General features: G+C 54.0%; 4 protein-coding genes across 4 annotated transcripts; 1 reads left to right on the top strand and 3 right to left on the bottom strand.

The window, feature by feature from the left end:
* Positions 1-525: 525 nt before the first annotated feature.
* On the bottom strand, positions 526-7383 carry RNASEH2A (ribonuclease H2 subunit A; the record flags this gene model as incomplete). Its single annotated transcript, XM_080715077.1, has 8 exons — positions 526-661; positions 755-878; positions 3222-3309; positions 3414-3551; positions 6519-6606; positions 6710-6836; positions 6957-7028; positions 7257-7383. The coding sequence occupies 8 exons, from the start codon at positions 7381-7383 to the stop codon at positions 526-528; spliced, it is 900 nt and encodes a 299-aa protein (XP_080571203.1).
* A 1744-nt stretch (positions 7384-9127) lies between these two features.
* Positions 9128-11138, bottom strand: THSD8 (thrombospondin type 1 domain containing 8; the record flags this gene model as incomplete). Its single annotated transcript, XM_080715086.1, has 2 exons — positions 9128-9327; positions 10994-11138. The coding sequence occupies 2 exons, from the start codon at positions 11136-11138 to the stop codon at positions 9128-9130; spliced, it is 345 nt and encodes a 114-aa protein (XP_080571212.1).
* A 749-nt stretch (positions 11139-11887) lies between these two features.
* PRDX2 (peroxiredoxin 2) lies at positions 11888-20030 on the top strand (the record flags this gene model as incomplete). The annotated part of the gene is made up of 5 exons (XM_080715085.1): positions 11888-11990; positions 12074-12227; positions 13563-13685; positions 13824-13954; positions 19945-20030. 5 exons carry the CDS (start codon positions 11888-11890, stop codon positions 20028-20030), a joined length of 597 nt encoding a protein of 198 aa, XP_080571211.1.
* Positions 20031-22939: 2909 nt separating this feature from the next.
* On the bottom strand, positions 22940-23983 carry JUNB (JunB proto-oncogene, AP-1 transcription factor subunit; the record flags this gene model as incomplete). Its single annotated transcript, XM_080715746.1, has 1 exon — positions 22940-23983. The coding sequence occupies one exon, from the start codon at positions 23981-23983 to the stop codon at positions 22940-22942; it is 1044 nt and encodes a 347-aa protein (XP_080571872.1).
* Between the last annotated feature and the right edge of the window lie 3097 nt (positions 23984-27080).

Raw genomic sequence — 27080 nt, 5'->3', positions numbered from 1 at the left:
ATATAAAGGCAGACCCTGAATGATTACATTATACAAGCTGCAAAGCTTTTAAACTTGTGACATGGGACAGAAGGGTAACTCTACAAGGCAATGCTCACTAAGGCTTCAGTGAGCCACAGCACTTAACCCTTGAGCCGCCAGCCGATGGTCCTCGGCCGGCCGTCTATGGGCATGCGCTCTTGCGCTGGTCACCCTGTAGCCCAATCACAGCTCCATATTCTGGATGCTCAATTACAGTACCAGCGCAGGCAAACTTCTTAAGCTCCTTCCCTGGGCCTTTCAGGGCCTGGCTACGTTTCTGGGGCTGGCTGCAAAACCAAGATGCTTCTGTCTCAGCCTCCCAAGTAGGGACTTCCAGGCGTGTGCCACCACACCTGGCTCCCATCCATTTGTTCCGGTTCAAAGGCAGCAGCTGTGACCGGGTGAGCCACTCCCACCCACCCGGCCCCAAGCACAAGTCCTTCACCGGCATGTCCTTAAACAACTTTAATGGCCACGGAAGGCAGCTTGGGGAGCCGGGTGCGGCTAGAGGCTGCTGGCCGACTCCAGGCCCCGCTCCTGGAAGTAGCGATGGGGGACACGGGGATGGGCTCGGGGGCCTTTGCTGAAGTAGAAGGAGATCCTCTCAGGTCCCTCCTGATCCTCAGTGGAAGAGTCCTCCCTACGGGAAAGAGAAGACGCGCTGACCCCGTGACCACTTACGGGGCGAGAAGCCCTCTGCCCTCCCTCCTCGTGAGACCCACGGGATACCCACCAGGTGACACCTTCCGCCTCCTTCTCCAGGATGGTCTGGGCTGTGCGCCAACTGAACCGGACGAACTGGGGGAAGCCGAACACAGAATCCACGTGCTTCCTCAGCCACACTTTCGTCTTGGGATCTGGGGTGGGGAATGGGGAGTGCACCTGAGCCTGGAGGTAATGTCAGAGCTCCTCACCACTATCTTTAGCTTCCTTCTGAGGCCCTGGGGCACCATCCTGCCCCAGGACCTTTGTACATGCTGGCCCTGCCCTCCAGTTCTGCATTGTTCATGGTGCAGTTTGAAGAGAGCCAGCCGGATGCCCAAATCAGAGCTCGCCCATCTGTGTTCCATCACCTGGATCCTGCGGCTCCCAGCCCCACCCCAGCCACTCCCCAGGACCCCTGAATCCAACCGCCAAGCCTTTTTTATTGGCAGTGCCAAAGATGAAACCCAGGGTCTCGCATATACTAAGCAAGTGCTCTACCAGGGAGCTACGACCCCAGCCCCGAGCCGCTCAATCCTCAAGTCGGCTGTGGTGCACGCATCTAGGCGGGGGTATGTATCATTGCTTCCATTCATTCATTCAGTTTGGGTACTGGGGATCCTACCTCTGAGCTACACCCCTAGCGTGCTCTTTTTGGTGGTACTAGGTACTGAACTGAAGCATTCTACCTCCAAGGTACACCCTCAGCCATATTTCATTTTTTATTTTGAAAGTGTCTCACTAAATTGAAGCTGACTTTGAACCTGCAACCCTGTCTTGACCTCCCAAGGATTTGGATTACATGCATGTGCCACCGCACCCAGCTTTACATTTTATTTTATTTTGGTGGTACTGGGGTTCCTGGAAGCCCTTCTACCTCCGGGCTATACTCCCAGATCTATTTTATACTTTTTATTTAGAAACAGGGTCTCTTAAGCCAGCGCGGCTGGCTTCGAACCTGCGCGATCCTCCTGTCTCCGCCTCCCAAGCGCGGGGATTACAAGCGTGAGCCACCACGCCTGGCTACATTTTATTTTGAAAAAGGGTCTCATTAAGGCGCTGAGGCAAGCCTTGAACCTGCAATCCTGTCTCAGCCACTTAAGTAGTGGGATTATAGGCATGCACCACCATGCCTAGCTTCACTTATTTATGTATTATTTATTTTGTGGTACAGGGGATGGAACTCAGGGGTGTTCTACTTCCGAGCTATAGCCTGAACCCTATTTTGTTTCACTTTGAAATGGTGTCTCAATAAGTTGCAAAAGGCCTCACTAGGTTGCTGAGGCTGGCCTCAAACCCGTGTTCCTCCTGTCTCAGCCTCTCAAGTACTGTCAAGATCTTTCCCATTTTATCGAGGAGACTGAGCCTTACTGTGAACAGAAAACTGTGAATTCCAGTTGAGGGCCCCAGACGTGAATCAGCAGTCCTCATTCCTGTCTTCTTCCACTTGACAGACAGACATGTTCACCTTGGGTCCCGGGCTCTCCAGCCCTGGGCTCCAGAGAGCCAAGTGGAGGGCGTGGACAGGTGGCTTATCAGCAGGAAGCAGCTGGCACGCCCAAGATGACCTCTTTTTTGTGCAGCGCTAGGAACTGAAGCCAGGGACCTTCTACATGCAAGCCGCACCCCAGCCCTATTTTATTTTCAAACAGGGTCTCACTAGGCTGAGTGACTCATCACCTGCTGAGGCTGTCCTCGAACCTTTGGTCCTCCCATCTCAGCCTCCCAAGTACTGGGAAAACAAGCATGAGCCACCACACTGGCTAAAATTTACTTTTTGCAATACTGGGGATGGAACCAGGGGCATTCTACCTTCCAGTTACTCGCCTTTTTTGTGTGGTACTGGGGATAGAATGTAGCTGGGTTCCATCTCTGAGTTCTATCCCCAGCCCTATTTTTTATCCTTTATTTTAAAACCGGGTCTCACTGAGTTGCAAAGGGCCTAAGTAGTAGCTGAGGTTGTCAGTGAACTGTGATCCTCTTGTCTCCGCCTCTCAAATGCTGGGATTACAAGTGTGCGCCACCACGCCGGCCCTTATTTTTTATTCTTATTTTGAAACAGGGTCTCACTGAGTTGCAAAGGGCTTAAGTAGCTGAGGCCGTCTGCGAACCTTGATCCTTCCGTCTCAGTCTCCTGGATCCTGGGATTACAAGTCTGCATCACCACATCCAGCTTGGCTGATTTTTTTTTTTTTTTTTTTGGTGGTACTGGGGGTGGAACCCAAAGGCTTTCTACCTCCGGGCTACACTCCAGACCTTTTTTATATTTTATTTGGAGACAGGGTCTCACTAAGTCGCTGATGCTGGCTCGGAATTACAATCCTCCCGCCTTAACCTTAGGTGTGGGGCATCGTTCTCAGCTGGACTTGGATTTTTCTGCTGTGAAGCTGGGTGACCAGGACAATCTAGGGCACCTTAGAAGCATGCTTAGCATGTCAACATTCCTGCGGCAGGCTGTGTCTCAGGACAACTCCAGGGTAGGCCTGTGGCCTGCTCACCATTGGGGTAGCCGGAGCCATAATCAGTATCCAGGTCCTCCAGGTTTTCCACAAACTGCCAGTTCTTCACAGCCTGATCTCGAGCCACCTGTGGGCAGGATGGGAACTGGCAATCTTCCTCCCTAGGAGCCAAGCCTGCCACCTGCCCAGGGGGATGCTGGGCGCTGGCCATGGCCAGCAGTGAGGGCTGACCTTGGCGCAGATACTGGCGGCGCTGACCACAGGGTACAGGGCATCTGCTTTGGCCTTCACTGTCACCTCAACCTCGGGAAAGCGCTGCTGTAACCGCTCCTGGTATGTCTCTGGCATCCCCACGGTGTCCACAAATACCTGCCATGGTACAGAGAAAAGGATTCATGTTCAACAAACAGCTGGAAAAACCATTGAAGCTGGGCCTGGTGGCGCACACCTGCAATACCAGTACTGAGACTGGAGGATATGTGGTCCGAGGACAGCCTCAGTAAGTACTGAAACTCTCATCAACCTAGTGAGACCCTGTTTCAAAATAAAAAATAAGCCGGGCGTGGTAGCGCACGCTTGTAATCCCCATGCTTGGGAGGCGGAGACAGGAGGATCACGCAGGTCTGAAGCCAGCCGCACTGGCTGGCGTAAGAGACCCTGTTTCCAAAATATAAAATAGGTCTGGGAGTGTAGCCCGGAGGTAGAAGGGCTTCCAGGAACCCCAGTACCACCAAAAAAAAAAATAAATAAATAAATAAATAATAAAAAATAAGAGTCGGGCATGATGGTGCACACTTGCAATCCCAGCATCTGGGAGGCTAAGACGGGAGAATCGAGGTAAACTGACAGCCTCAGCTACTTAGTGAGGTCCTTTGCAGCTTGGTGAGACTCCGTTTCAAAATAAAGAATAAAAGTTGGGCGTGGTGGTGCACACTTGTAATCCCAGTATCTGGGAGGCTGAGACAGGAGGATCGCAGTGTGAGGACAGCCTCAGCTACTACTTAGATCCTCTGCAACTCAGTGAGACCCTGTTTCAAAATACAGAATTAAAAATTAGGGCTGGGGCCGGGCGTGGTGGCGCATGCTTGTAATCCCAGCATTTGGGAGGCTGAGACCGGAGGATTGCAGTTCACAGATAGCCTCAGCTACTTAGTGAGGCCCCCCACAACTCAGTGAGACCCGGTTTCAAAATAAAGAATAAAAAATAGGGTAGGGGGTATAGTTCGGAGGTCGAATGTCCCTGGGTTCCATCCCCAAACCCTCAAAAAAAATTAATTAAATAAAATAAATAAAAATTAGGGCTGGGGTATAATCCAGAGGTATTGAATGCCCCTAGGTTCCATCCCCAGTACCAAAAAAAAAAAAAAAAAAAAGACAAAACAAACAAAATGAAAAATAAAAAATAGGTGAGACGGGAGGAGGATCGCGGTTTGCAGACAGCCTCAGCTACTTAGTGAGGCCCTTCACAACTCAATGAGACCCTGTTTCAAAATAAGGAATAAAAATTAGGGCTGAGCTGGGCGTGGTGGCGCACGCTTGTAATCCTTGCACTTGAGAGGCTGAGACAGGAGGATCACACAGGTTCGAAGCCAGCCTCAGCTACTTAATGACTTAATGAGGCTCTCAGCAACTCAGTGAGACCCTGTTTCCAAATAAATATAAAATAGGTCTGGGAGTATAGCCCGGAGGTAGAAAAGCCCCTGGGTCCCACCCCCAGTACCACCAAAAAAAAAAAAAAAAAAAAAAAAAAGTAGGTCTGAGGGTATAGCTTAGAGGTAGAAGGTAGAATGCCCCTGGGTTCTATCTGCAGTACCAAAAAAAAAAAAAAAGTAAAATTGGGCTGGAGGAGTACCTCAGAGGTAGAACACCCATGGGTTCAATTCCCAGTATAAAACACACACACACACACACACACACACACACACACACACACACACACACACACAGTTAAAAAATAAAATGGTGACTACAACTTAGTGAAATCTTGTTTCCAAATAAGAAATAAAATCGGGCCGAGGGATTAACTCAGAGGTAGAATGCATTTGGGTTCAGTCCCGAGTGCCACACACACAAAAAATAATAAAATAAATAAAATGGTGATACCTCAATAGAAGCTGGAAGGTGAGGGAATGCGCCATGTGGAAATCTGGGGGGAAAGTGCTACAGGAAGAAAAGCAGGCAGTGCAAAGGCCCTGCGGTGGACCTGCTGACGGAAGCGGACCGGCAGTATGACTGTCCTAAGGCTGGAGCACAGAAATCAAGGAGCTAACTGGGGCAGGTGGGATCTCCAAGTTCCAGAAATCACCTTTGTTCTGTGTATCAGGAGACGGTCTCCCCAGATCAGGTCTGAAGCCCCGAAGGCCAGGGCTTCTGTCTGTCTGCTCCAGTGGGGCACCGCCCACCAGGACGTGGATTCAGCCACCTCCCCGGCCAGGTCTGCCCACTACTTCCCTACCTTGGGTTAACTGCCCCTGGCATTCTCTCAGTGCTGGGTTCTTTGCCTCTGAGCAATTGATACAATGTTGGCTTCTATTTTCCTCTCAATCTCATTCTCCCCCACTTGACTGAATTTCCTGATTTAATTTCTACTGTGATCATAAAATTAAATGTCAAGATTTACACTTCACAAAGACAACCGTCTGCTGTGTGGGGAACAGACTGAAGGGGAGGGGGCTGGGGGGGGGACCAGACAAGAAGCTGGGCAGGCTTCCAAGTTGGAGGTTTACTTGGGGCCAGGACAGAGGCTGTGAGAAGGTGGACAGATCAGAGATCTATTCCCTACCTTTAGGGTGTTCAGGGTCTTATGGATTAGACGGGCGTGGAGCACACATTTAGGACATGAAGAGGAGGGAACCAACAGCAGCAGCGGATATGCCCAAAGCGGGGTGTTAAATCTACCCGCCGCACTTATTTTTTCTTGAAGAAAATCCATCCATCCATCCTTCCTTCCTTCCTTCCTTTCTTCCTTATAGGTTATTGAACCCAGGCTCTTGCTCAAGCTAAGTACATGCTCTACCACTGAGCTTCACCCTCAGTTCCCAGGGGTGTGTGTGTGTGTGTGTGTGTGTGTGTGTGTGTGTGTAGCACTGGGGACTGAACCCAGGGGCACTGTACCTCTGAGCTACATTCCCAGCCCTATTTCATTTTTTATTTTGAAACAGTATCTCACTAAGTTGCAGAGGGCCTCACAAGGTTGCTGAGACTGCCCATGAACCCGTGACTCTCCTGTCTCAGCCTCCCGAGTGCTGGGATTACAGGTGCGTACCACCACACCCAGCCACACTACCGTTTTTTCCCTCCATTTTATTCGAAGACGATCAAATGGGGGCAACTCACCTGAGTAACATTCACACCCTGGTCGAGCGCATACTGTATCAGTCCTGCGGCTGTATCATGCGACAGAGAGTTCAGGTTGTACTTGACGCTGCAGTAGAGGGCAGAGTTCAGTGCAACCCCCCTCCAGCCACAGGGCCCAATCAGCCCACGGTGGCTGTCCCTCCTGCCCAGCCCCTCTGGGGACCCCTCACCGCCCAAGCATGCTGGTAGAGATGAGGTTCGGAGACAGCACGTCCAGAGCCCAGCCCACAAAGTCCCTGTCCTCCTTCATTTTCGCAAAGAGTCTATCCCGCTCGCTCTCTGACAGTGTCTTTGAATCTGGGAGAAGAGTTGAGGAGAAGGGAAGCAGCTAGTACTCCTAGTTCCCGACCTCCCCTTCCGCTTCTCTCCCGCCCCCCAGCGCATGCCCAGAATCGCCGTCCTACACCTTGGGCTCACCTGCCACTTTCAGGGCCTCCAGATCCGCCAGGCGGGAGAGGGGGCAATAACAGACGGCGTAGACCATGGGGCCTGGGGAGGAGGGGTGTCGTTTCCGTTAGCAGGGGTCCAATGCGTGGGCCCGCGACTGCCGCGTCTCGGTTACACCGCCGCTTCCCTCGGTGCCCTCTCTGACGTAAGGGTCATCACCCCAACGCTCCCCACTCCCACGAGAGGATGCAATTCCAACTCCAGAACCACTTGCAAGCCCTTGCCCACGCCTAGCTACGCCCCTCTCCCTCCCTGGCCTTGGGGACGCACCCAGGACCGGGCCCCGGCCCGCTTCATCTACGCCCAGGACGCAGGGCTCCTGGCGGCACACGGCGGGCACGGGCGAGCTCAGGCGACAGCGGCCCGTATTGTCCGTCTCCAGCTCGCTGAGATCCATGCCGCTCCGGCCGCCGCCACCAGCTGCAAGAGGGACTGCTGCCGGCACGGGTCTCGGCGCGCGTTTTCCGCGGGCTTCGTGGCGGCCCTCGGTCCTGACCAATCAACGCTGGCGCCGGCGTCGGTGTGGCCGACGCCGAGGCCGCGCAGCCTCCTGGGAACTGTAGTCCTCACGGGCGGCCTCTGAGCCCGCGGTTTGCAGAGCGGTGTGGGTGGGGTCGTTTGGCCAAGTCCGCCCCCCGAGCCTCTCTGGCCTGGACCTCCGAAGCTGGTGGAAAGAGAAATAAAGGGGATCTGAAGCGCAGCTCAATTTGACTCTTTTTCCGAGCCTAGACGGGCAAAAATCACAAATTCCCATTAGGCTTGTCCCCGCCCTACAGAGTCCTGTCCCCCACCTGGAGTTCAGGTCCTTATATTCCTGGTTCCCGCCCCCTCTGGCACTAGGTATCCTCGCTTCCAGAGTGCCTCCATCAGTTCCTAACTTGGATACCTCTGCTTCCCCCCCTCCCCTGGTATTGGGGAATTGAACCCATAGGCTTACTTACAAGCTACACCCCAACCAGATTTTCTTTTCTTTCTTTCTTTCTTTCTTTCTTTCTTTCTTTCTTTCTTTCTTTCTTTCTTTTTAATACTGGAGATGGAACCCAGGGCGTTCTATTTTATTTATTTATTGTTATTTTGTGGTACTTGGGGGCGGGGGGTGGAACCTAGAGGCTTTCTACCTGCGTGCTATACTCCCAGACCTATTTTATACTTTATTTGGAAACAGGGTCTCACTAAGTTACTGAGAGTCTCACTAAGTAGCTGAGGCTGGCTTCGACCCTCCTGTCTCAGCCTCCCAAGCGCGGGGATTACAAGCATGTGCCAGCACTCGGGCTATGGGCATTCTACTTTTAAAAATTCTTTATTTTGAAACAGTGTCTCACTGTGTTGCAAAGGGCCTCACTAAGCACCTGAGGCTGGCAGGCCATGAACCAAGTACTGGGATTACAAGTGTGCAACCACCATACCCACCTATTATTTTTTATTTTGAAACAAAGCTTCACTAGGTTACAAGGCTGGTTTCTTTTCCTTTCTTTCTTTCTTTCTTTCTTTCTTTCTTTCTTTCTTTTTTTGGTACTAGGGATTGAACCCAGGGGCCTTATGCCCCCAAGACACCCCCCCCAGCCCTATTTTATTTTTATATGGAAACAGGCTCTTGCTAATTTTAATTTGCTGACAGCCCCAATAAATTGCTGAGGCTGGCTTCGAACTTGCAATCCTTTCTGACTCAGCCTTTGAAATACTGGGATTACAGGCATGCACCACCACGCCCAGCTTGCTGAGGCTGGTTTTGAACCAGTGATTCTCCTGTCTCAGGCTCCCAAGTACTGGGATTATAGGCATGTTCCACCATGCCCATCTTTATTTCTTATTTTGAGACATAGTCTGGCTAAATTGCCGAGACTAGCCTCAAGGCTGTACTTCTTGTGTCTCAGCCTCCCGACTACTGGGACTAAGCTGCCTGGCTCCCACCACTGTTTCTTCCAGGTGAAGAAGGGGACTAACTTGTCCACTCAGCTCTCCCTCCCCCGCCAATCTCAAGCCTCAGATTTAGGTCTCCGGTACTCCCATCCTCCTCCTTGCCTGATACCAGCTCACCCCACTGACCTTCCTCACTCCTGGCCCTCCCTAGACCTGCTTCTGTGCCCCTCGACTGCCAGCCCACCGCAGCCCATCTCCTCAACCCCGAAACTCACCCGTTTTCAGGGCCGCCAGTCGCAGTCGATCGGCTTGCAGGAAGCGCAGTCCCGTTGCCTGCAGGGCCTCACCTGGACCAGGTTCTCGCGATCCAAGAACACTGGGCCTGGCGCTGAGCCCTGTACCTCGCGGCTGCGCTCCTGTTTGCCCAGGTCGCAGGAACAGTGCCACTCTCCCCACGGGCCCAGTATGGAGTCCTCCAGGACTAGAGATGGAGGGCAGAGATGAAGACCCAGATGAGAGGGGAGACTACTCCCAAGGCCCTCCTCCAGGGAGAAAGATGATACTAATACCAGGTCCTGTTTGTTAGACTTCTCTGTGCCACTTAGCCCTACGTGGGGAAACTGAGGCCTCCAGGGAGGACAGGACAAGCCACCCCATCTGTTGAAGCGCTCATAGGGTCTGCAAACTGACACCTCTGGGCTGTCCCCGCATGCCCAGTGGGAGTTGTGGGCATTCTGGACACCTGCCACCCAAGGTTGACTCCTGTCTTCAGGACTTAATCATGGGCCTATACAGCCGGCACGGTGCCACCTGACCATCAGGGCTGACAGGTGGTAAATTAAATGGCAAAAGTGAGGTAATGGAGGTGCTTAAAGCCTCTGGGGCTGTGGTAGCATGTAGATTCAACATAATTATTATGATCACTTCCTGTGTGTACTGGGGATGGAACCCAGGGGCATTCTATCTCCAACCCACACACCCCCACCCCCCAGCGCTAATTTTTTTAAGTTGCTAAGGCTGGCTTTGAACCTGCAATCCTCCTGTGTCAGCGCTAATTTTTTTAAGTTGCTAAGGCTGGCTTTGAACCTGCAATCCTCCTGTGTCAGCGCTAATTTTTTTAAGTTGCTAAGGCTGGCTTTGAACCTGCAATCCTCCTGTGTCTGCTTCCCAAGTACTGGGAGGGACGCACCACCATGCCTGCCTTATTATGATCACTTTAAAAACAGCTGTGTGTGTGTGTGCGCGCACGCCCACGCGCATGTTCCCGCATGTGCCAGGTGCTAGGGATAGAACCCAGTGCCTCAGGTGTAAAGGCCCGTGCTCTACCACTGAGCTACATCCCCAGCTACAACTTAAGATAACCTTTACAACACTTCATGTGTGTGTGTAGTATTCAGGATTGAAGGGGGGGGGCATTCTATCCCCAGCCTCATTTATTTATTTTGTGGTACTGGGGATGGAACCCAGGGGCATTCTACCTCTGAGCTACAGCCTAAACCCTATTTTTTCATTCTTTATTTTAAACAGGGTCTCATTGAGTTGCAAGGGCCTCACTAAGTAGCTGAGGCTGGCCTTGACCCGCGATACTCCCGTCTCAGCCTCCCGAGTGCTGGGATTACAAGAGTGCGTCACCACACCTGGTTTATTTTACTTTAAGCTACCAGGCATTATTAGCCTCAAACCTGCTGATCTTCCTATCTCAGCCTCCCAAGTACTGGGATTACAGGCATGTACCACTACACTATGCTCCAAAATTTTGCATTTTTCACTTTTGCTTGATATTCCCTTTAAATTAGTTACCTGTCTTCTTCAGCCAGGCCTTTTCTGACTTTACAAACGTGTCCTCCCTCCTCTTCTCTCTACCCTTCCTCGCACCTACCCATGAGTTTATTGATGTGTCTATTTCATGTTTATGGGTTTATGGCCTACCCAGGTCCCTTCTCCTATGAACTGCTAGGGGCATGTCTATTTCAATTTATCGATGAGAAGACTAAGCCTCAGAGGATAAGCAGCCACAGAGCACTCTAGTCGAGGCAGCTGCCCTCAGACATGAAGACCGAGGAGGAGGGTGGGTCTGCAGGCAGCTTGGGGAGCGGGCCCTGGGCCCCTTCTGCGTGGTTATCCCGGTCCCCGCCGCCTGCGGTTACCCTTCTGATGCTGCCGTCGCAGCAGCTCCCAGGTGTCACCTTCTCCCTGCTCGCCAAAGTACTGGTAGTCGGCCGAGAGCTGGGCCGCGGTCAGCCCCAGGAGCAGCAGCGGCGGCAGCAGCAGCGCCGGCTGGCTCCGGGACATGCCGGACCCCAACCGCCGGGGCTCAGGGCCCGCCGCGCGCGTACCCGCCGCGCACCAACTCCCCGCAGGCATCCGCAGGTGCGGTGGTCCAGCTGGCGGGCCCTCGCCGCGCGCACGCGCACACACCGCTGCGCTCACCCCCGCGGGCGCAGTGGACCCGGCCGCGGCCCCCCACCGCCTGCGCGTCATGGTTCGGGCCGCGCATAAAAGACTCCGCGGCCCAGCGTACACTTGGCGCCCAGAACTCCGAGCCCCTGCGCGTGCTGGTCGGCGTGTCCCGCTCTCGCCGGTGCAGGTATGGGTGCTCGTGTGCACCTGAGTGGGGCGCTCCCTTCGCGTAGTTCTGGCCCTGTCCGACCTCCCCGCAGGCCGCCTTTGTGTTCTATCCGCCATCGCGGCCGCTTTTGTCCTTGCAGGGTAAACTGAGGCCGGAGCCTTGGAGGCTAGGCCCGATTGCTGGGCGCCCCTTTCTCTGCTCCCGAGGGCCTCGTCGGCTGCCCTGGTCGGGGGCTTGCGCCCCGCGCCCCGGCCGCCTCGCTTGTGGGGGGCTGGCGACAGTGGCCCGGCCGAGCTCGCTCTGGCTAGGGGCGGGTCTCCTGCAGACCCGGCCCCGGGAGGGTGAGGCTGAGGGCCGCTGCTTGCAGCTCTCCTGCTTCACTAACGGGCCCCCCGCCGCTTGACCTTGGGAGGGGAGGACAAAGGGTCTTCCCCCGTGCGCACTGACCTGGCAGGGGTCTTGGCTTTCAGTCATGGCCTCTGGCAACGCCCACATCGGAAAGCCGGCCCCGGACTTCACGGCCACCGCAGTGGTGGACGGCGCTTTCAAAGAGGTCAAACTTTCGGACTACAGAGGTGAGGCGGCCTGGAGGGGGGCCGAGGTGGGCCCGCGCATCAGAGGGGCGGGGCCCTAACTTCTCTGCGCCCCTGGCCCCCAGGGAAGTACGTGGTCCTCTTTTTCTACCCACTGGACTTCACTTTCGTGTGTCCCACGGAGATCATCGCCTTCAGCGAGCACGCCGAGGACTTCCGAAAGCTGGGCTGCGAGGTGCTGGGCGTCTCTGTGGACTCGCAGTTCACCCACCTGGCTTGGTATGGAACAGGGCCCCCCGGGGTGGGGGGAGGCCCAGCCGAACTTCTCCGCCATTGTCAAGCCTGTGGCCTCCTTCGTCATCTGGAAACAAATGGAAATGAGACACCCAAGTCCTCCATGATGATAGTGATTAGAATTTAGCTGCTAGATGCACGGCCCTTGGAAGTGCAGATGTTTTATCTCTCAGAAGACAGGCTGTGTGGCCCTGTTTCATAAAGGTGGAAACTCCAGTTTGCCAAGAGAAGGGCTGGGTCCCAGCACACAGGGCTAGAGGACTGGCTCTCTGTAATACTTGGGAGGTTGAATTGCAGGTTTGAGGTGAGCCTCAAAAAGTTAGGCGTGGTAGCACACACTTGTAATCCCAGCATTCGGGAGGGTGAGACAGGAGAATCTGGGTTCAAGGACAGCCTCAGCTACTTAGGCCCTTTGCAACTCAGTGAGACCCTTTTTCAGAATAAAAAAAAAAGGGCTGGAGCCAGGTGTGGTGGCACACGCTTGTAATCCCTGCACTTGGGAGGTTGAGACAGGAGGATCGCAGTTCACGGACAGGCTCAGCTCCTTAGGCCCTCCGCAACTTACTGAGACCCTGTTTCAAAATAAGGAATAAAAAATAGGGCAGGGAGTATAGCTCAGAAGGTTGAATGCCCCTGGCTTCCATCCCCAGACCCGAAAAAAAAAAAAAAAAAATAGGGCTGGGGGTGTAGCTTGAAGGTAGAATGCGCCTGGGCTCCATCCCCAGTACCACAAAAAAGAAAAAAGAGAGAAAAAAGAAATGAAAAAGAAAACCTTAGTGAGGCCAGCTTCAGCAACTTAGTAAAACCTTGTTTAAAAATAAAAACTAAGGCCTGGCATGGTGGCACACACTTGTAATTCCAGTTCTTGGGAGGCTGAGACAGGAGGATTACAGGTTCGAGGATAGCTTCAGTAACTCAATGAGGTCCTCTGCAACATAGTGAGACCCTGTTTCAAATAAGATAATAAAGCCCGGCATAGTGCCCGGCACTTGGGAGGCTGAGACAGGAGGGTTACACAGGTTTGAAGCCAGCCTCAGCTACTTAAAACTGGCTCTCTCCTGAGCCTGTGTGGGCCATGTGCAGCCACTTAGCTGGAGCCAGAACGTTAGCCAGCGGGGTCCTTTTCCCAGCTGGAGGGATTCTGCCCCTGAAGGGCCCCCTCCAGGGTGGGGTGGGTGGGTCTCTTGGGGCCTGCTCCAAAGCCCCATATCTCTTGCCTCCAGCACCTCTATGCCCGCCCTTATCACTCCCTGGCTTTCAGGGTGAGGACCCTGCTTTGTCAGGCATCCTGAGATCCAAGCCTGTGTCTCCTGCCCCCAGGATCAACACCCCCCGGAAGGAGGGAGGCTTGGGTCCCCTGAACATCCCTCTGCTTGCTGATGTGACCAGAAGCTTATCCCATAATTATGGTGTGCTGAAAACTGATGAAGGCATTGCCTACAGGTATGGAAGGGACCCTGGCACCGGCTCTGGGAGCCCATCCCCAGAACCACTGGACCGCTATGGTGGGCAGTGGGATGGTCTTCCCTTCCCTGGAAGTGGGGACTCCCACCTCCTCACTGGGAACCCTCACATCTCCAGGGGCCTCTTCATTATCGATGGCAAGGGTGTCCTTCGTCAGATCACTGTCAATGATTTGCCTGTGGGGCGCTCCGTGGATGAGGCTCTGCGGCTGGTCCAGGCTTTCCAGTTCACAGATGAGCATGGGGAAGGTGAGTGGGTACACACATTTGTGTTCACACATGGGTATGTGTTTTGTTCCTTCCAGGAACTGAGGGTTAAACCTGGGGCTCCCTACAAATGAGCTACACCTCCAGCCCTTCTTTTGTTGTTGGTACAGGAGATTGAACCCAGGGGGGCATTCTATCCCAACTTTACATCCTCATCCGTGTGTGTGTGTGTGTGTGTGTGACTGGTGATTGAACCCAGGGGCACTCTACCTCCAAGCTACATCCCCAGCCCTTTTTTACTCTATATTTTAAAACAGGGTTGCCGGGCGTGGTGGCGCACGCTTGTAATCCCCGTGCTTGGGAGGCAGAGACAGGAGGATCGCACAGGTTCAAAGCCAGCCGCGCGCGCTGGCTTAGGAGACCCTGTTTCCAAATAAAAATGTAAAAATAGGTCTGGGAGTGTAGCCCAGAGGTAGAAGGGCTTCCGGGAACCCCAGTACCACCAAAAAATAAAAATAAAAATAAAAAATAAAACAGGGTCTCACTAAGTTGCAGAGAGCCTCACACAGTAGCTGAGGCTGGCTGCGAACCTGTAATCCTCCTGGCTCAGCCTCCCAAGTACTGAGATTACAAGCATGCACCACCATGCCTGGCTTCATCCCTTTTTTGTTATTATTTGGAAACAAGGTCTCACTAGGTTGCTGAGAATCTTGCTATTTATGTCGCCCAGGTTGGCCTTGAACTTGTGATCCTCCTGCCTCAGCCTCCCAAGTAGCTAAGATTATAGGTGTGTGCCACCACTCTCAGTTTCACACAGGGATATGACCCTAGCCCCTGTGTTAGTCACTGCCTGCCCCAGCACATGTTTGGAATGATGTTAGAGCCCCAAAGATTTAACATAGGTTAATCTTTAAAATATAATATCATATGTATATAATATATTTAATAATATAAGGGCCTTATGTGCTGAAAGTTTCTAGCCTCAGAGAGTGAGATACCCCAGTGAGGAGTGGGGAAATAGATGATATAGGTCTATTAAAGGCATTTGAGAGCTGGGGGTGGTGACACACACTTGAATCCTAGTTCTTGGGAGGCTGAGACAGGAGAATCGTGGTTCACAGATAGCCTCAGCTACTTAGTGAGGCCCTTTGCAACTCAGTGAGACCCTGTTTCAAAATAAAGAATAAAAGCTGGGCGTGGTGGCACATGCTTGTAATTCCAGTACTTGGGAGGCTTAGACAGGAGGATCATGCAGGTTCAAAGCTAGCCTCAGCTACTTAGTGAGACCCTGTTTCTAAATAATATATAAAATATGTCTGGGAGTGTAGCCCAGAAGTAGAAGGCCCCTGGATTCCATCCCCAGAACCACACAAAAAGAAAGAGGTGGGGGAGGGAGGGAAAAAATAAGGCTGGGGTGTCACTCGGAGGTAGAATGCCCCTGAGTTCTACCCCCAGTAGCACAATATTAATTAAATAAAAAATTTTAGAAGCCAGGCGTAGTGGCTCACACTTGTAATCCCCACATTTGGGAAGCTGAGACGGGAGAATCGCACAGGTTCGAAGCCAGCCTCAGCTACTTAATGAGGCCCTTTGCAACTCAGTGAGACCCTGTTTCAAAAAATAAAGATAAATAATAGGGCTGGGGGTGTGGCTAGGAGGTAGAATGCCCCTGGGTTCCATCCCCAGTACCCCCCAAAAAAACCTTTTTTAAAAATAGGGCTAGGGGTGTAGCTCAGAGGTCAAATGTCCCTGGGTTCAATTCCCAGTAACACACACAAAGTATCTGAGAGAACATGTTTTAAGTCAGGCTTGACTTGTTGGCTCAGTGCACCTATTTTATCAGTTCATTTTCCTTTTCATCTGTTTGTTTTTGGAGGTGCTGGGGATGGAACCCAGAGCCCTGTGTGTGCTAAGAGAGTGCTTATACAACTGAGTTACCTCCAGCCCGATCAGAATGACTTCCCATGTGATAGACACCCTGACCCCGGGCTGTCAAAGTGCACTGGGGCTCGAGCTGAAGAACAAAGGAGGGGCAAGGGGGCCAAAACAAATTGAAAGATAAGCCAGGCACGGTGGTGCACCCCCATAGCCCAGCTACACAGGGGGCTGAGGCTGGAGGGGCGCAAGTTCTAGGCCAACCTGGGCAATTTAGCAAGACTTTGTGTCAAAATAAATTATAAATGCTGGGTGTGGTAGTGGCACATGCCTGTAATCCCAGTACTTGGGAGGCTGAGACAGGAGGATTGCGCAGGTTCTAAGCCAGCCTCGGCTACTTAGTGAGGCTCTCAGCAACTTAGTGAGACCCTGTTTCCAAATAAAGTATAAAATAGGTCTGGGAGTGTAGCCCAGAGGTAGAAAAGCCCCTGGGTTCCACCCCCAGTATCCCCCCCCCCACACACACACACTAAATAAATAAATAAATAATAATTAAAAAAAAAAAATAACGCCGGGCGTGGTGGCACACGCTTGTAATCCCCGCGCTTGGGAGGCGGAGACAGGAGGATCGTGCAGGTTCGAAGCCAGCCGTGCGCTGGCTTAGGAGACCCTGTTTCCAAAATGAAAATGTAAAAATAGGTCTGGGAGTGTAGTCCCGAGGTAGAAGGGCTTCCAGGAACCCTAGTACCACCAAAAAATAAAATAAAAGAAAAGAAAAAAAGAAAAAAGAAAATAGCCAAGCATGTTGGTGCACGCTTGACTCTCAGTACTTGGGAGGCTGAAACAGGAGGACTTTAGTTCATGGCCAGCTTCAGCTACTTAGTGAAGCCCTTTGCAACTTAGTGAGATTTTGTATCAAAAGAAAGAATAAAAATAGGGCTGGGGGTATAGCTCAGAGGTAGAGTATCCCTGAGTTCAATACAAACACCACAATAAATAAATAAATAATAAATAAAAAATACTAAGATTACAGGGATGTGCTACCACACCTGGCTTAGCCTCAGAAATTTAGTGAGGCCCTCTGCAACTTAGTCAGACTTTGTTTATTTATTTATTTATTTATTTATTTATTTATTTATTGGTACCAGGGGCTTTTCTACCTCCAGGCTATAGTCCAAGACCTATTTTGTATTTTATTTGAAAACAGGTTCTTACTAAGTTGCTGAGAGCCTCACTAAGTAGCTGAGGCTGGCCTCGAACCTGTGCAATCCTCCTGTCTCAGCCTCCCAAGCATGCACCACCACACCTGGCAGACTTTGTTTTAAATTAAAGAATAAAATAGAGCTGAGGGCGTAGCTCAGAAGTAGAATGCTCCTGGGTTCAGCCTCCAATATCAAGATGGGGTAGGGGGCTGGGAGCCAGGTGTGGTAGCATACACCTATAATTCTAATACATGGGAGGCTGAGACAGGAGGATTGCAGGGGTAGGTGTGTGTGTATGTGTGTGTGTGTGTGTGTGTACGTACATATGTATATGTATCTGACTGTAGATTGAACCCAGGGGCAGTCTACCTCCAAGTACACTCTTCTGTATTATTTATTTATTTATTTATTTAATACTGGTAATGGAACTCAGGGGGCATTCTACCTTTGAGCTACAGCCCCAGCCCTATTTTTAAATTTTTATTTATTTTTGCGGTACTGGGGATGGAACCAAGGGGCATTCTACCTCCAAGCGACACCCCCAGCCCTGTTTTCCTTTTTTTTTTTTTTTTTTGTTATTTATTTTGAAACAGGGTCTCACTGAGTTTCAGAGGGCCTCACTAAGTACCTGAGGCTGGCTTCGAACCTGTGTAATCCTCCTGTCTTAGCCTTCCAAATGCTGGGATTACAAGCAAACGCCACCACACCTGGCTCCTATTTTTAGTTTTATTTTGAAACAGGGTCTCTATAGCTTGATAGGTGTCTCAGTACTTGCTGAGGCTGTCCTCGAACCTGTGATCCTCTTGTCTCAGCCTCCCAAGTGACAGGTGCACAACCCACACCTGGCAGGATTGCAGGTTTGAGGACAGCCTCTGCAATTCAGTGAGACCCTGTTTCCAAATAAAAAAAAAACAAATTAAGACTGGGGGGATTAGCTCGAAGGTAGAATTCCGATCCCCAACAACAACAACAACAACAACACACACACACACACACACACACACACACACACACACACACACACGGAGGGGAGACTGGGAGCCAAGCACACTGGCATAAGCCTGTAATTGTAACTGGGAGGCTGAGATACCAGGGTTCCAGGTTTGAGGCAAGCCTCAAAATAAAAAAATATAAAGGGCTGGGGGTGTCACTCATATGTAGAATGCCCCTGGGTTACATGCAAAACAAATAAATATTACAAAAAATTGAAAGAATAAGCCAGGCGTGGTGGCGCGCACTTGTAATCCCAGTGCTTGGGAGGCTGAGACAGAAGGATCACACAGGTTCGAAGCTAGCCTCAGCTACTGAGTGACACTCTCAGCAACTCAGTGAGACCCTGTTTCCAAATAAAGTATAAAACAGGTCTGGGAATATAGCCCGGAGGTAGAAAAAAACCTGGGTTCCACCCCCAGTACCACAAAAACAAAACAAAACAAAAAAAGGACTGAAAAATAGAGCTGAGGGTGTAGATCGGAGGTGGAATGGCCCTGGGTTCCATCCATCTCCAGCACTGCAAAAAAAAAAAAAAAAAAAAATTAATTTTAAAAATAGCCAGGCGTGGTGGCACACGCTTGTAATCCCCGCACTTGGGAGGCAGAGATAGGAGGATCACGCTGGTTGAGAGCCAGCCTCACTGGCTTAAGAGACCCTGTTTCCAAATTTAAAAATATAAAATAGGTCTGGGAGTGTAGCCCGGAGGTAGAAGGGCTTCCAGGAACCCCAGTACCACCAAAAAATAAAAAATAAATTAAAAAAATAATAATAATAAATAGCGGGGCGTGATGGAGCATGCTTGTAATCCCAGCATTTGAGAGGCAGAGACAGGAGGATTGTGGACAGCTTTGAGGTCCTTCTCAACTCAGTGAGACTATGTTTCAAAATAAAGAGAATAAAAAATAGGGCTGGGAGTGTAGCTTGAAGATAGAATGCCTCTGGTTTGTATCCCCAGTAACATGCATACATACATGCATACATACATGCATACATATACATACATACATACATACATACATACATACATACATACATACAGCCGGGCACAGTAGTGCATGTCTGTGATCCCAGCACTTGGGCGGCTGAGAAAGGAGAAACACAGGTTCAAGTCCAGCCTCAGCAATTTAATTAGGCCCTCAGCACTTAGTGAGACCCTGTTTCAAAATAAAAAATAAAAGAGGGCTTGGGATGTGGTTCAGAGATAGAAAGTCCCTAGGTTCAATTCCTAGTACCACAAAAATGAAATAAAAATAAAGGACCAGGGATTGAACTTAGAGATAATATACTCCTTTTTTATTGCAATACCCCCAAGTACCACCAAAAAAAAAAAGGTCTGGGGGATGTAGCTTGGTGGTAGAACCCTTGCCTAGTATGTGTTAGCCCTTGGGTGGAATCCCCAGTGCCAGCATTTGGGAGACAGAGACTAGAGGATTACGGTTTGCAGACAGCCTCAGCTACTTAGTGAGGCCCTCTACAACTCAGTGAGACCCTGTTTCAAAATAAAGAATTAAAAAATATGGCAGGGAGTATAGCTCGGAGGTTGAATACCCCTGGGTTTCATCCCCAGACCCACAAAGAAAAAAAAAGAAAGAAAGAAAATCCTGCAGCTGCCGGGTGTGGGGATGTACATTTTTAATCTCAGAACTCGGGAGGCTGAGACAGGAGGATCACAGGTTTGTGGCTGGCCTTGGCAACTTAAGGTTCTCAGCAACCCTGTTTCCAAATAAGAAATAAAATGGGGCTGGGGGTGTGTCTTGGAGGTAGAATGCCCCTGGGTTCAATTCCCAGTACCAAAGAGAATACTGCAGCTAAGTTCAGAGGGCCCCTCAGTTGCACATTCTTGGGCCTGGACTGCTTGGTTTCATCTTCTGTCTCCTGCAGCCCAGGCTCTGGCTGGGCCTCGTTCCCTGTGCTGACGGTGAGTCTTTGGCCCGGCCTGAGTAACCCTGTGTCTTTCCACAGTCTGTCCCGCTGGCTGGCAACCTGGCAGTGACACCATCAAGCCCAATGTGGATGACAGCAAAGAATACTTCTCCAAGCACAACTAGACTGACAGATGGGGAGTGAGCTTGTGTTCTTGCATCTCACCTATGTCCCTACCTGGGTGTCCTCTGCTGACCCAGCAAAGGCCAAAGCTGTCCCTCCAAACTCCAGAGTCTGGGGGAGGCTGGAGAGCTAGGCTGAAGCTTTCTCATCCCCCCTCCTGGGATCTGGTCAGTAGTGATCCCCTCCCTGGACCCCACCCAGCTGGGCACATGTCTTTAGATGAAGAATAAAGTATTAGAGATAGATAATGATTCTGTATTGGTGTGATGTGTGCCTGAGAAACCGACCCTCTAATTACTTTCACCACAAGGTGGCGGTCTTACTTCAAACCCGGCTTATTCCCTTGGTTTGAGAATGGTTTCCAAGGAGTGGGGAGGATGGGGTGGATCTTACATCTTGGCCACCTAGGCGTGTGAAGGTGGTACATGCTTGTAATCTCACCACTTGGAAGGCTGAGACAGAATCACAGTTTCCAGGCCAGCCTCAGCAACTTAGTGTAGGAGACCCTGTTTCAAAATAAAAAGACAGCTGGGCATAGCTCAGAGGTAGAATGGTTCAATCTCCAGTACTGCGAGAATAAACAACTACAACAGGGCTGGGGTTACAGCTCAGACTGGGTTTAATCCGCAGTAGCTCACACACACAACCTGCCCAGTAGGTCAGTGCTTATGTCTCGCCAGCAGCCAGTGTGGGTTTGAGGCTTTTCACAGCCTCGATCCTCCCTTTCGTAGGTCTTTTCATCAGATGACATAAAGACTAACAAACCCAGATTGCCATGCAAGTTAAAATATGCGAAGTTCAGAGCCTGAGCCCTTTTTAGGGACCAGTTAGTAGTTACTAAAGGGGGGGGGGGCTGAGTTGCCTCCACAACTTAGACCCTGTTTCCAAATAAAACCAATAGGGCTGAGGGTGTATCTGGAGGTTGAATGTCCCTGGGCTCCATCTCCAGCACCCCCCAACCACACACACACACACACACACACACACACACACACACGAACTGGGCACAGTGGCCCATGCCTGTAATCACAGTACCTAAGAAGGGCTGCTGGATCACAGAATCCAGTCCCTAGGAAGGACTGCTGGATGGTTCCTTTGGTGGGAGAGTGAGGATCAGGTTAGGGGCAGGTCTTAGGAGCTAAACAACCAGGCGTGGTGGCGCTACCCTGTAATCCCAGCACTTGGGAAGCTGAGGCAGGAGGATGCAGATTAGCAGGCAACCTCAGCAATTTAGCAAGGCCCTAAGCAATTTAGTGACACCTTGTTTCAAAATAAAAATTAGGCTTTGGGTGTGGCTCAGAGGCAAAATGCCCCAGTCAATTCCCCGAACCACCCAAAAAAAAAAAAAAAAAAAAGCAGCAAGACAGTGTTTCTGGAGGCGCTTATTACCTTTGGAAGTTTTTCTTTCTATTCTTGCGGTGCTGGGAATGGAACCCAGGGCCTTTCACTTGGGAGGCAACCCCAACCCAGTATTTTGCGCATGAATTACTGGAAAGGTTTATTCTGCCCGCCCCACCGCGAAGGCCTGGTTAATCCTCGGCACTGGGGGCTTCCAGCTTCCAGGCCCTACCCGGGTATGTCAGCAACTCCCACCACCCTCCCTGGCGCGAAGGCGGTGGCGGCACTCAAGGGGCTCAAGCAGCCGCCCTGGCAGGACCAGACCTGGCAGCCGCCCCACTCGGGGCCTGGCACCGGGAGGGGAAATTGGCAGGCGGGCGCCGCCCTTCCTGGCGGGGATTGGGGGGACGGTGACTCGGAGGCAGCTAGCCACCCTCCGCTCAGGTCCGATCAGACGGAGGGGGCGTGGGCGCAGCGGGGTCCAGACGCCAGCCAGTTAAGGGAAGTTCGAGGGTGGCTCCCGGAGCCCAGGAGAGTGCAGTCCGCCCACCGCGGGCGCTCTGGACCTAGGCCTGGGGTTTTCCGGGCCCAGGCAGCCGCACGCCCGGGAAAATCCCGTCCCCCTTCCCGGCGCCGCGGCCCTGCCCGGCAGAGCGGGGGAGGGGATTCCCGGAATCTGCCCAGAGACCGCCGCCGCGTCACTGGGCAAAATCGGCCCATATAAGGGCAGGGCTTCCGCTGCGTCAGCGGGGAAAGCCCCGGCGCGCGCGGCTGGGCGGGGCCGCGCCTGCGCACTCCGCGTTCCGCCCCGGGCAGCCTGCCCTCGGGTGCGGAGCTGCTGGTCCTTGTCTCGCGCCTGGACCTTCCACCTCTGTTGATCTGGAAAAGCCGGGAGGGTGGGAAGCCGGAGCGCTGGGACCTTAACCTGCCTGGGAAGACGAACTGGACACATCCAGGGCGAACCACAGACCTCAGTGGGGCGAGGGGCAGGCATTCCTCTCCTCCCTCCTCCCTCCCGGCTCCGAACAAAAAAAAAAAACGACCACAGAAATTAATAAAGAACCATTTTTTTTTTACTTAAATAGAGTCAATAAAAAGTCAGAACAACAAACGCACACACATACACACACACACAAACACATCTTAAAATAAACTCTTTAGAGACCAAGTGCGTGTTTCTTCTCCACAGTATGGTGCAGAGGGGGGAGGGCTGGGGGCGAGGGTCCCCTCCCTAGTGCCCCGCAGGCTGGAGTACCCGGCGGCGGGGCCAGCTCCGCCGCGATCGCCCCCTCTCCCCTCCCTGTTAAATACACAAATATATTATATTCAATATGAATCGAGTCTGTTTCCAGCAGAAAAAAAAATAAAAAAAATAAACGGGAAAGGGAGTCTTGTAAACGTCGAGGTGAAGGGACTGGGCGCAGACGCGCGGGCTGGAGTCCAGTGTGGTTTGCTGCGTCCCCAGGCCTCGGAGGGGGCGCCCGTCGCCTGCCCCCGCCCCGGTCCCCAGTGGGAGGCGTGTGCCCAGCCGTCCAGGCTGGGGGTGTCCGTACAGAGGGCTGAGGGGAGTCGTTCAGAAGGCGTGTCCCTTGACCCCGAGCAGCAGCTGGCAGCCATTGCTGACGTGGGTCATGACCTTCTGTTTGAGCTGGGCTACCTGCTCCCGGAGGAGGCCGGCGGTACTCGACAGCCCCGCATTCTCGGCCTTGAGCGTCTTCACCTTGTCCTCCAGGCGCGCGATGCGCTCCAGCTTCCGCTTCCGGCACTTGGTGGCCGCCAGCCGGTTCCGCAGCCGCTTGCGCTCCACTTTGATGCGCTCCTGGTCTTCCATGTTGATGGGGGACACCGGCGGCGTGGCGTCGCGGCTGCGCGCCTCCGGCACGGTCTGTGGCTCCTCTTTAAAGGCGGAGGCCCCGCGACCCAAGCCCAGCTGCGTCGGGTGGCCACCGGCGAAGGGCGGCGCATGTGGGAGGTAGCTGATGGTGGCCGTCGGGTAGGAGCTCCCGGTCCCGACGGCGGCCCCGGCGCCTCCGGAGGGCGCAGAGGCCGGGGAGTAGCTGCTGAGGTTGGTGTAGACGGGAGGCGGCTCCGGGCCGGCATAGACGCCCCCGGGCCCGGCCGGGGGGCCCCCGCTGGCGCCCAGGGACACGTTGGGGGGCGTCACGTGGTTCATCTTGTGCAGGTCGTCCAGAGCTTTGACAAAGCCGTCGGCAAAGCCCTCCTGCTCCTCGGTGACGCCGCCCCCCGAGCCCCCGGCGCCTCCGCCGCTGCCACCCCCGCGGGGGTAGAAGTACTGTCCCGGGGGCGTGGGCGTCGTCGTGATCACGCCGTTGCTGTTGGGGACGATCAGGCGCTCCAGCTCGGAGGAGGCGAGCTTCAGGGACGCGCCGGTGTCCGAGCCCTGGCCGGAAAAGTAGCTGCCGGCACCACTGCCCTCCGGGCCGGGGCCCCGGGCCCCGGGCGCCTTGAGACCCCGGTAGGGATCCGCCAGGTTGAGCGCCAGGCTAGGTTTCAGGAGTTTGTAGTCGTGTAGAGAGAGGCCGCCAGGGGCCCGACCGTATCCCGCCGCCGCGTAGGAGTCGTCGTGGTAGAAGGGCTGTTCCATTTTAGTGCACATCCGGGCGGCCCAGGCTGTCTGGGGAGGGTCCCTGCGGGGCCGTCCCGGGCCTCGCGAGGCGCGCGGCGAGCTGTCCGCGGCGGCGGGAGCCGGGGTGTCCGCCCGCGGGTCCTCGGGACCTGGCCCGGCGGGAGCAGCCGGCTGGCAGCCTGTGCGGAAGCGCTGTCCGGGCTGCGAGCCCCTCTCACCCGCCGGCGCGCTCGTCTCTCGGCGTCGCTGCCCGGCTCCCCGCTCCCGGCTGGCTGCGCGCTGGCCCGGCCGCCCTCAAGGTCCCGGCCGCTCGGGCGAGCCGCGAGCCTTTATACCGCGCGTGTCAGCTGCGGAAGTGCGCTCCGATTGGCCGCCGCCGCGGCCGGGCCCCCGCGCCCCCCTCCTGAAGCGTGGGGAAGGGGAGGAGGCGGCTCGCGTCACTGTCAGGAAGCGCGTGTCCTTGTAAACAGCGGCCACGGGCTGGGTGGCTCCGCGGGGCGCAGGGGGAGGGGTTCCAGGGACCCTGGGGTGCGCGCGCGTAAAAGGGGGCGTAGAGGGCCCGAGGCACACCGGGAAGGGGCTTGCGGGGTGGCGACGATCCCCTCGGAGGACACCGCCGCCGTGAGGACCTGGTACAGAGCGAGAGAGGAGGGGGTCCCAGGGTGAGCCGGGGAAGGTCCGAGGGACCCGGAGAAGCTGAGCGAGTTGAAGGACTGACCAAACAGTCCCCTGGAAGGCAGGGGAGGGAGAGTTAGGCAGGGTGAATCGGGCGCCCGACCCAAGAATTAACTGGGCGTCCCGGGCACAAAAAGGCTGAAGAACTAGAATTTTCCCAGAAGAGAGGAAGGGGAGACATAAAAAGGGGTCGGGATGGAACTTCAGACATTAATAGGGGCTTGAGTCCATGGTAAAGTGAGTGTTCTCCACCTGTACCTGGGAAGGAGAAGGAATTTGGGGAGTCTAGGTACGCAGAAAGTGAGGGGCTGGGCGTGGTGGCACACACTTGTAATCCCAGCATCTGGGAGGCTGAGACCGGAGGATCGCAGTTCGCAGACAGCCTCAGCTACTTACTGAGGTCTTTTGCAACTCAGTGAGACCCGGTTTCAAAATAAGGAAAATATTGGGCTGGGGATGTAGCTTGTAAGTAGAATACCCCTGAGTTCCATCCCCAGTATTCAAAGAGAGAGAGAGAGAGAGAGAGAGAGAGAGAAGAAAAGAAAGAAAAAAGAAAATAGGGCTTTGGCTGTACCGTGGCAGAATGCCCCAGGTTCAACGCCCAGTACCTCAACAACAGCAAAAGTGAGGAAGGGTGCCTCGAGGAGGCAGTAAAATAGGTGGGATAGAAGGTGAGGCGGGTCCTGCAGAAGACGGTCATCTAGCCGGCACGGCGTCGCACACCTGTAATCCCAGAATGTGGGAGACTGAGATGGGAGGATCTCAGGTTCCAGGACAACCTTAGCAAGTAGTGAGACTCTTATCAACCTAGTGAGACCCTGCTTCAAAGTAAACATAAAATCGGGCTGGGAGTGTAGCTTGGAGGTAGAATGACTCTGGGTTCAATCCCCTGTACCAGGAGGAGGAGGAGGAGGAGGAGGAGGAGGAGGAGGAGGAGGAGGAGGAGGAGAGCAGCAGCAGTCATCTTCGAAGCCCTGATGTAGCGTTAGAAGGGTGGGGGCGCATCTTCAGAGCTAAGAGAACCATGACAAGAGGGTACCAAACTGAGACTTAACCGAGGATCCTGGCGAGGATCTTATGAATGACATTCTCCTTCGCGGGTGAACCTTAAGCACCTGTACATTCTGCCCCCATCCCAAAGCCCTGCCGCAGTGATGTTGGACTTTCCTGACACGCAGACAGCTGCTGGAGTGGGGACCAAGCCGGACGGCCGGGGCGCGGCCGCCCAACCCCACTCCCTCCCTTAGAAACAGGCTGGGGAAAGAGCGCTGGGGCAGGAAGTGTGGCAACAGCCCCGGGGGAAGAAGCCCGGCCCTGGCTCCGTCACTGGGATCCTGCGGGACCGCGCGCCCCGCCCCGGGTCGGCCGCATTCTGCTCCCGGGAAGAGGAACTGAGGCCTGCGACTACCCAGCACGGCGGAGGCCCGGGCGCGCAGATCCCGCCCAGCCAGAGACCTCGGTCGCTATCCTCTCTCCTCCTCCCCAGTAATGGTTCCGCCCGCAGCTCCCGCGAAGCCCGCAGTACGGGGACTGTTCCATTGGCCCGCGGGAGGGGGTGGCAGCGGGGAACGGGGTCTGGTTGCCATGGCAACAGGCCTGAGTCGTCGTGCAGGACTAGGGGTGGGGCGACCCCGGAGTTTCTCCCCCACACCCATATTAGGGCACAGGAAGGGGCGGGACCAGCGTTGTCCTAGGGCTCCAAGCCAGGAGTCTGGAGCCCGGTAGCTGCCAGGTCCCAGGGCGCGCCCCGGCCCCCGGACGGCTAGTCCCGACCAGCCCCGGCCGCCGCCCCCGGGCCCCCTCCGCGGCCTGGCCGGCCCCGCCCAGCAGCTCTGGGGCTGCGTCCCGCCTGGCCCAGCCCGGCCCGACCCAACCTGGCAGGTCCTTGCCTGCCCGCGGGCCTGGGTCGGACTTCGCCCCCGGCCCAAAGGCGCGCGGAGGGGGCGGGCCGGTGCCTCGAGGCGTCCCCGGCGCCTGGGCCTGGGCGGGCTGGCACCGCGGCTGCCTCCGCCCTTGGGCAGGGCGCCCTTTCTTTTTTGCAAGGAGGTCTGGCCCCTTCCTCCCGTTACCTCCAGGGGCTGGATACCGCCCTCCTTCACTGTAGTCTGGAAGCCCTTTGCCCATCTCCTATACCTAGAGGGAGACCACCTTCCTCCCCAGGCTGTGTCTCTCCTCTGAGGGCTTCCTTCTCCCCAAAGGGCACCGGAAAATCCAGGGGAAGATGAGAAACTCCACATCTTCCGCAGAAAGGACAGACTGGAGGTTTACATAGTGAAGCTTCCAGTAAGACTTGAGGTGGAGTTCCAAGCACTTAGAATGTGAACCACTGGGACAGGAGTTGAGAAACCCGGTCTCCCTCTTCCTGAGTCTCCTGGGCCTGCGTCTTGTAGGAGGATGGAGACTACTTTAGGGTAGGGAGAGGCGGAGGGGGCAAGAGCTAACGGACTCGCCT

The sequence above is a fragment of the Muscardinus avellanarius genome, assembly GCF_963383645.1.
Source record: "Muscardinus avellanarius genome assembly, chromosome: 18".
NCBI lineage: Eukaryota > Metazoa > Chordata > Mammalia > Rodentia > Gliridae > Muscardinus > Muscardinus avellanarius.
This window is presented reverse-complemented; position numbering and strand designations above follow the sequence as displayed.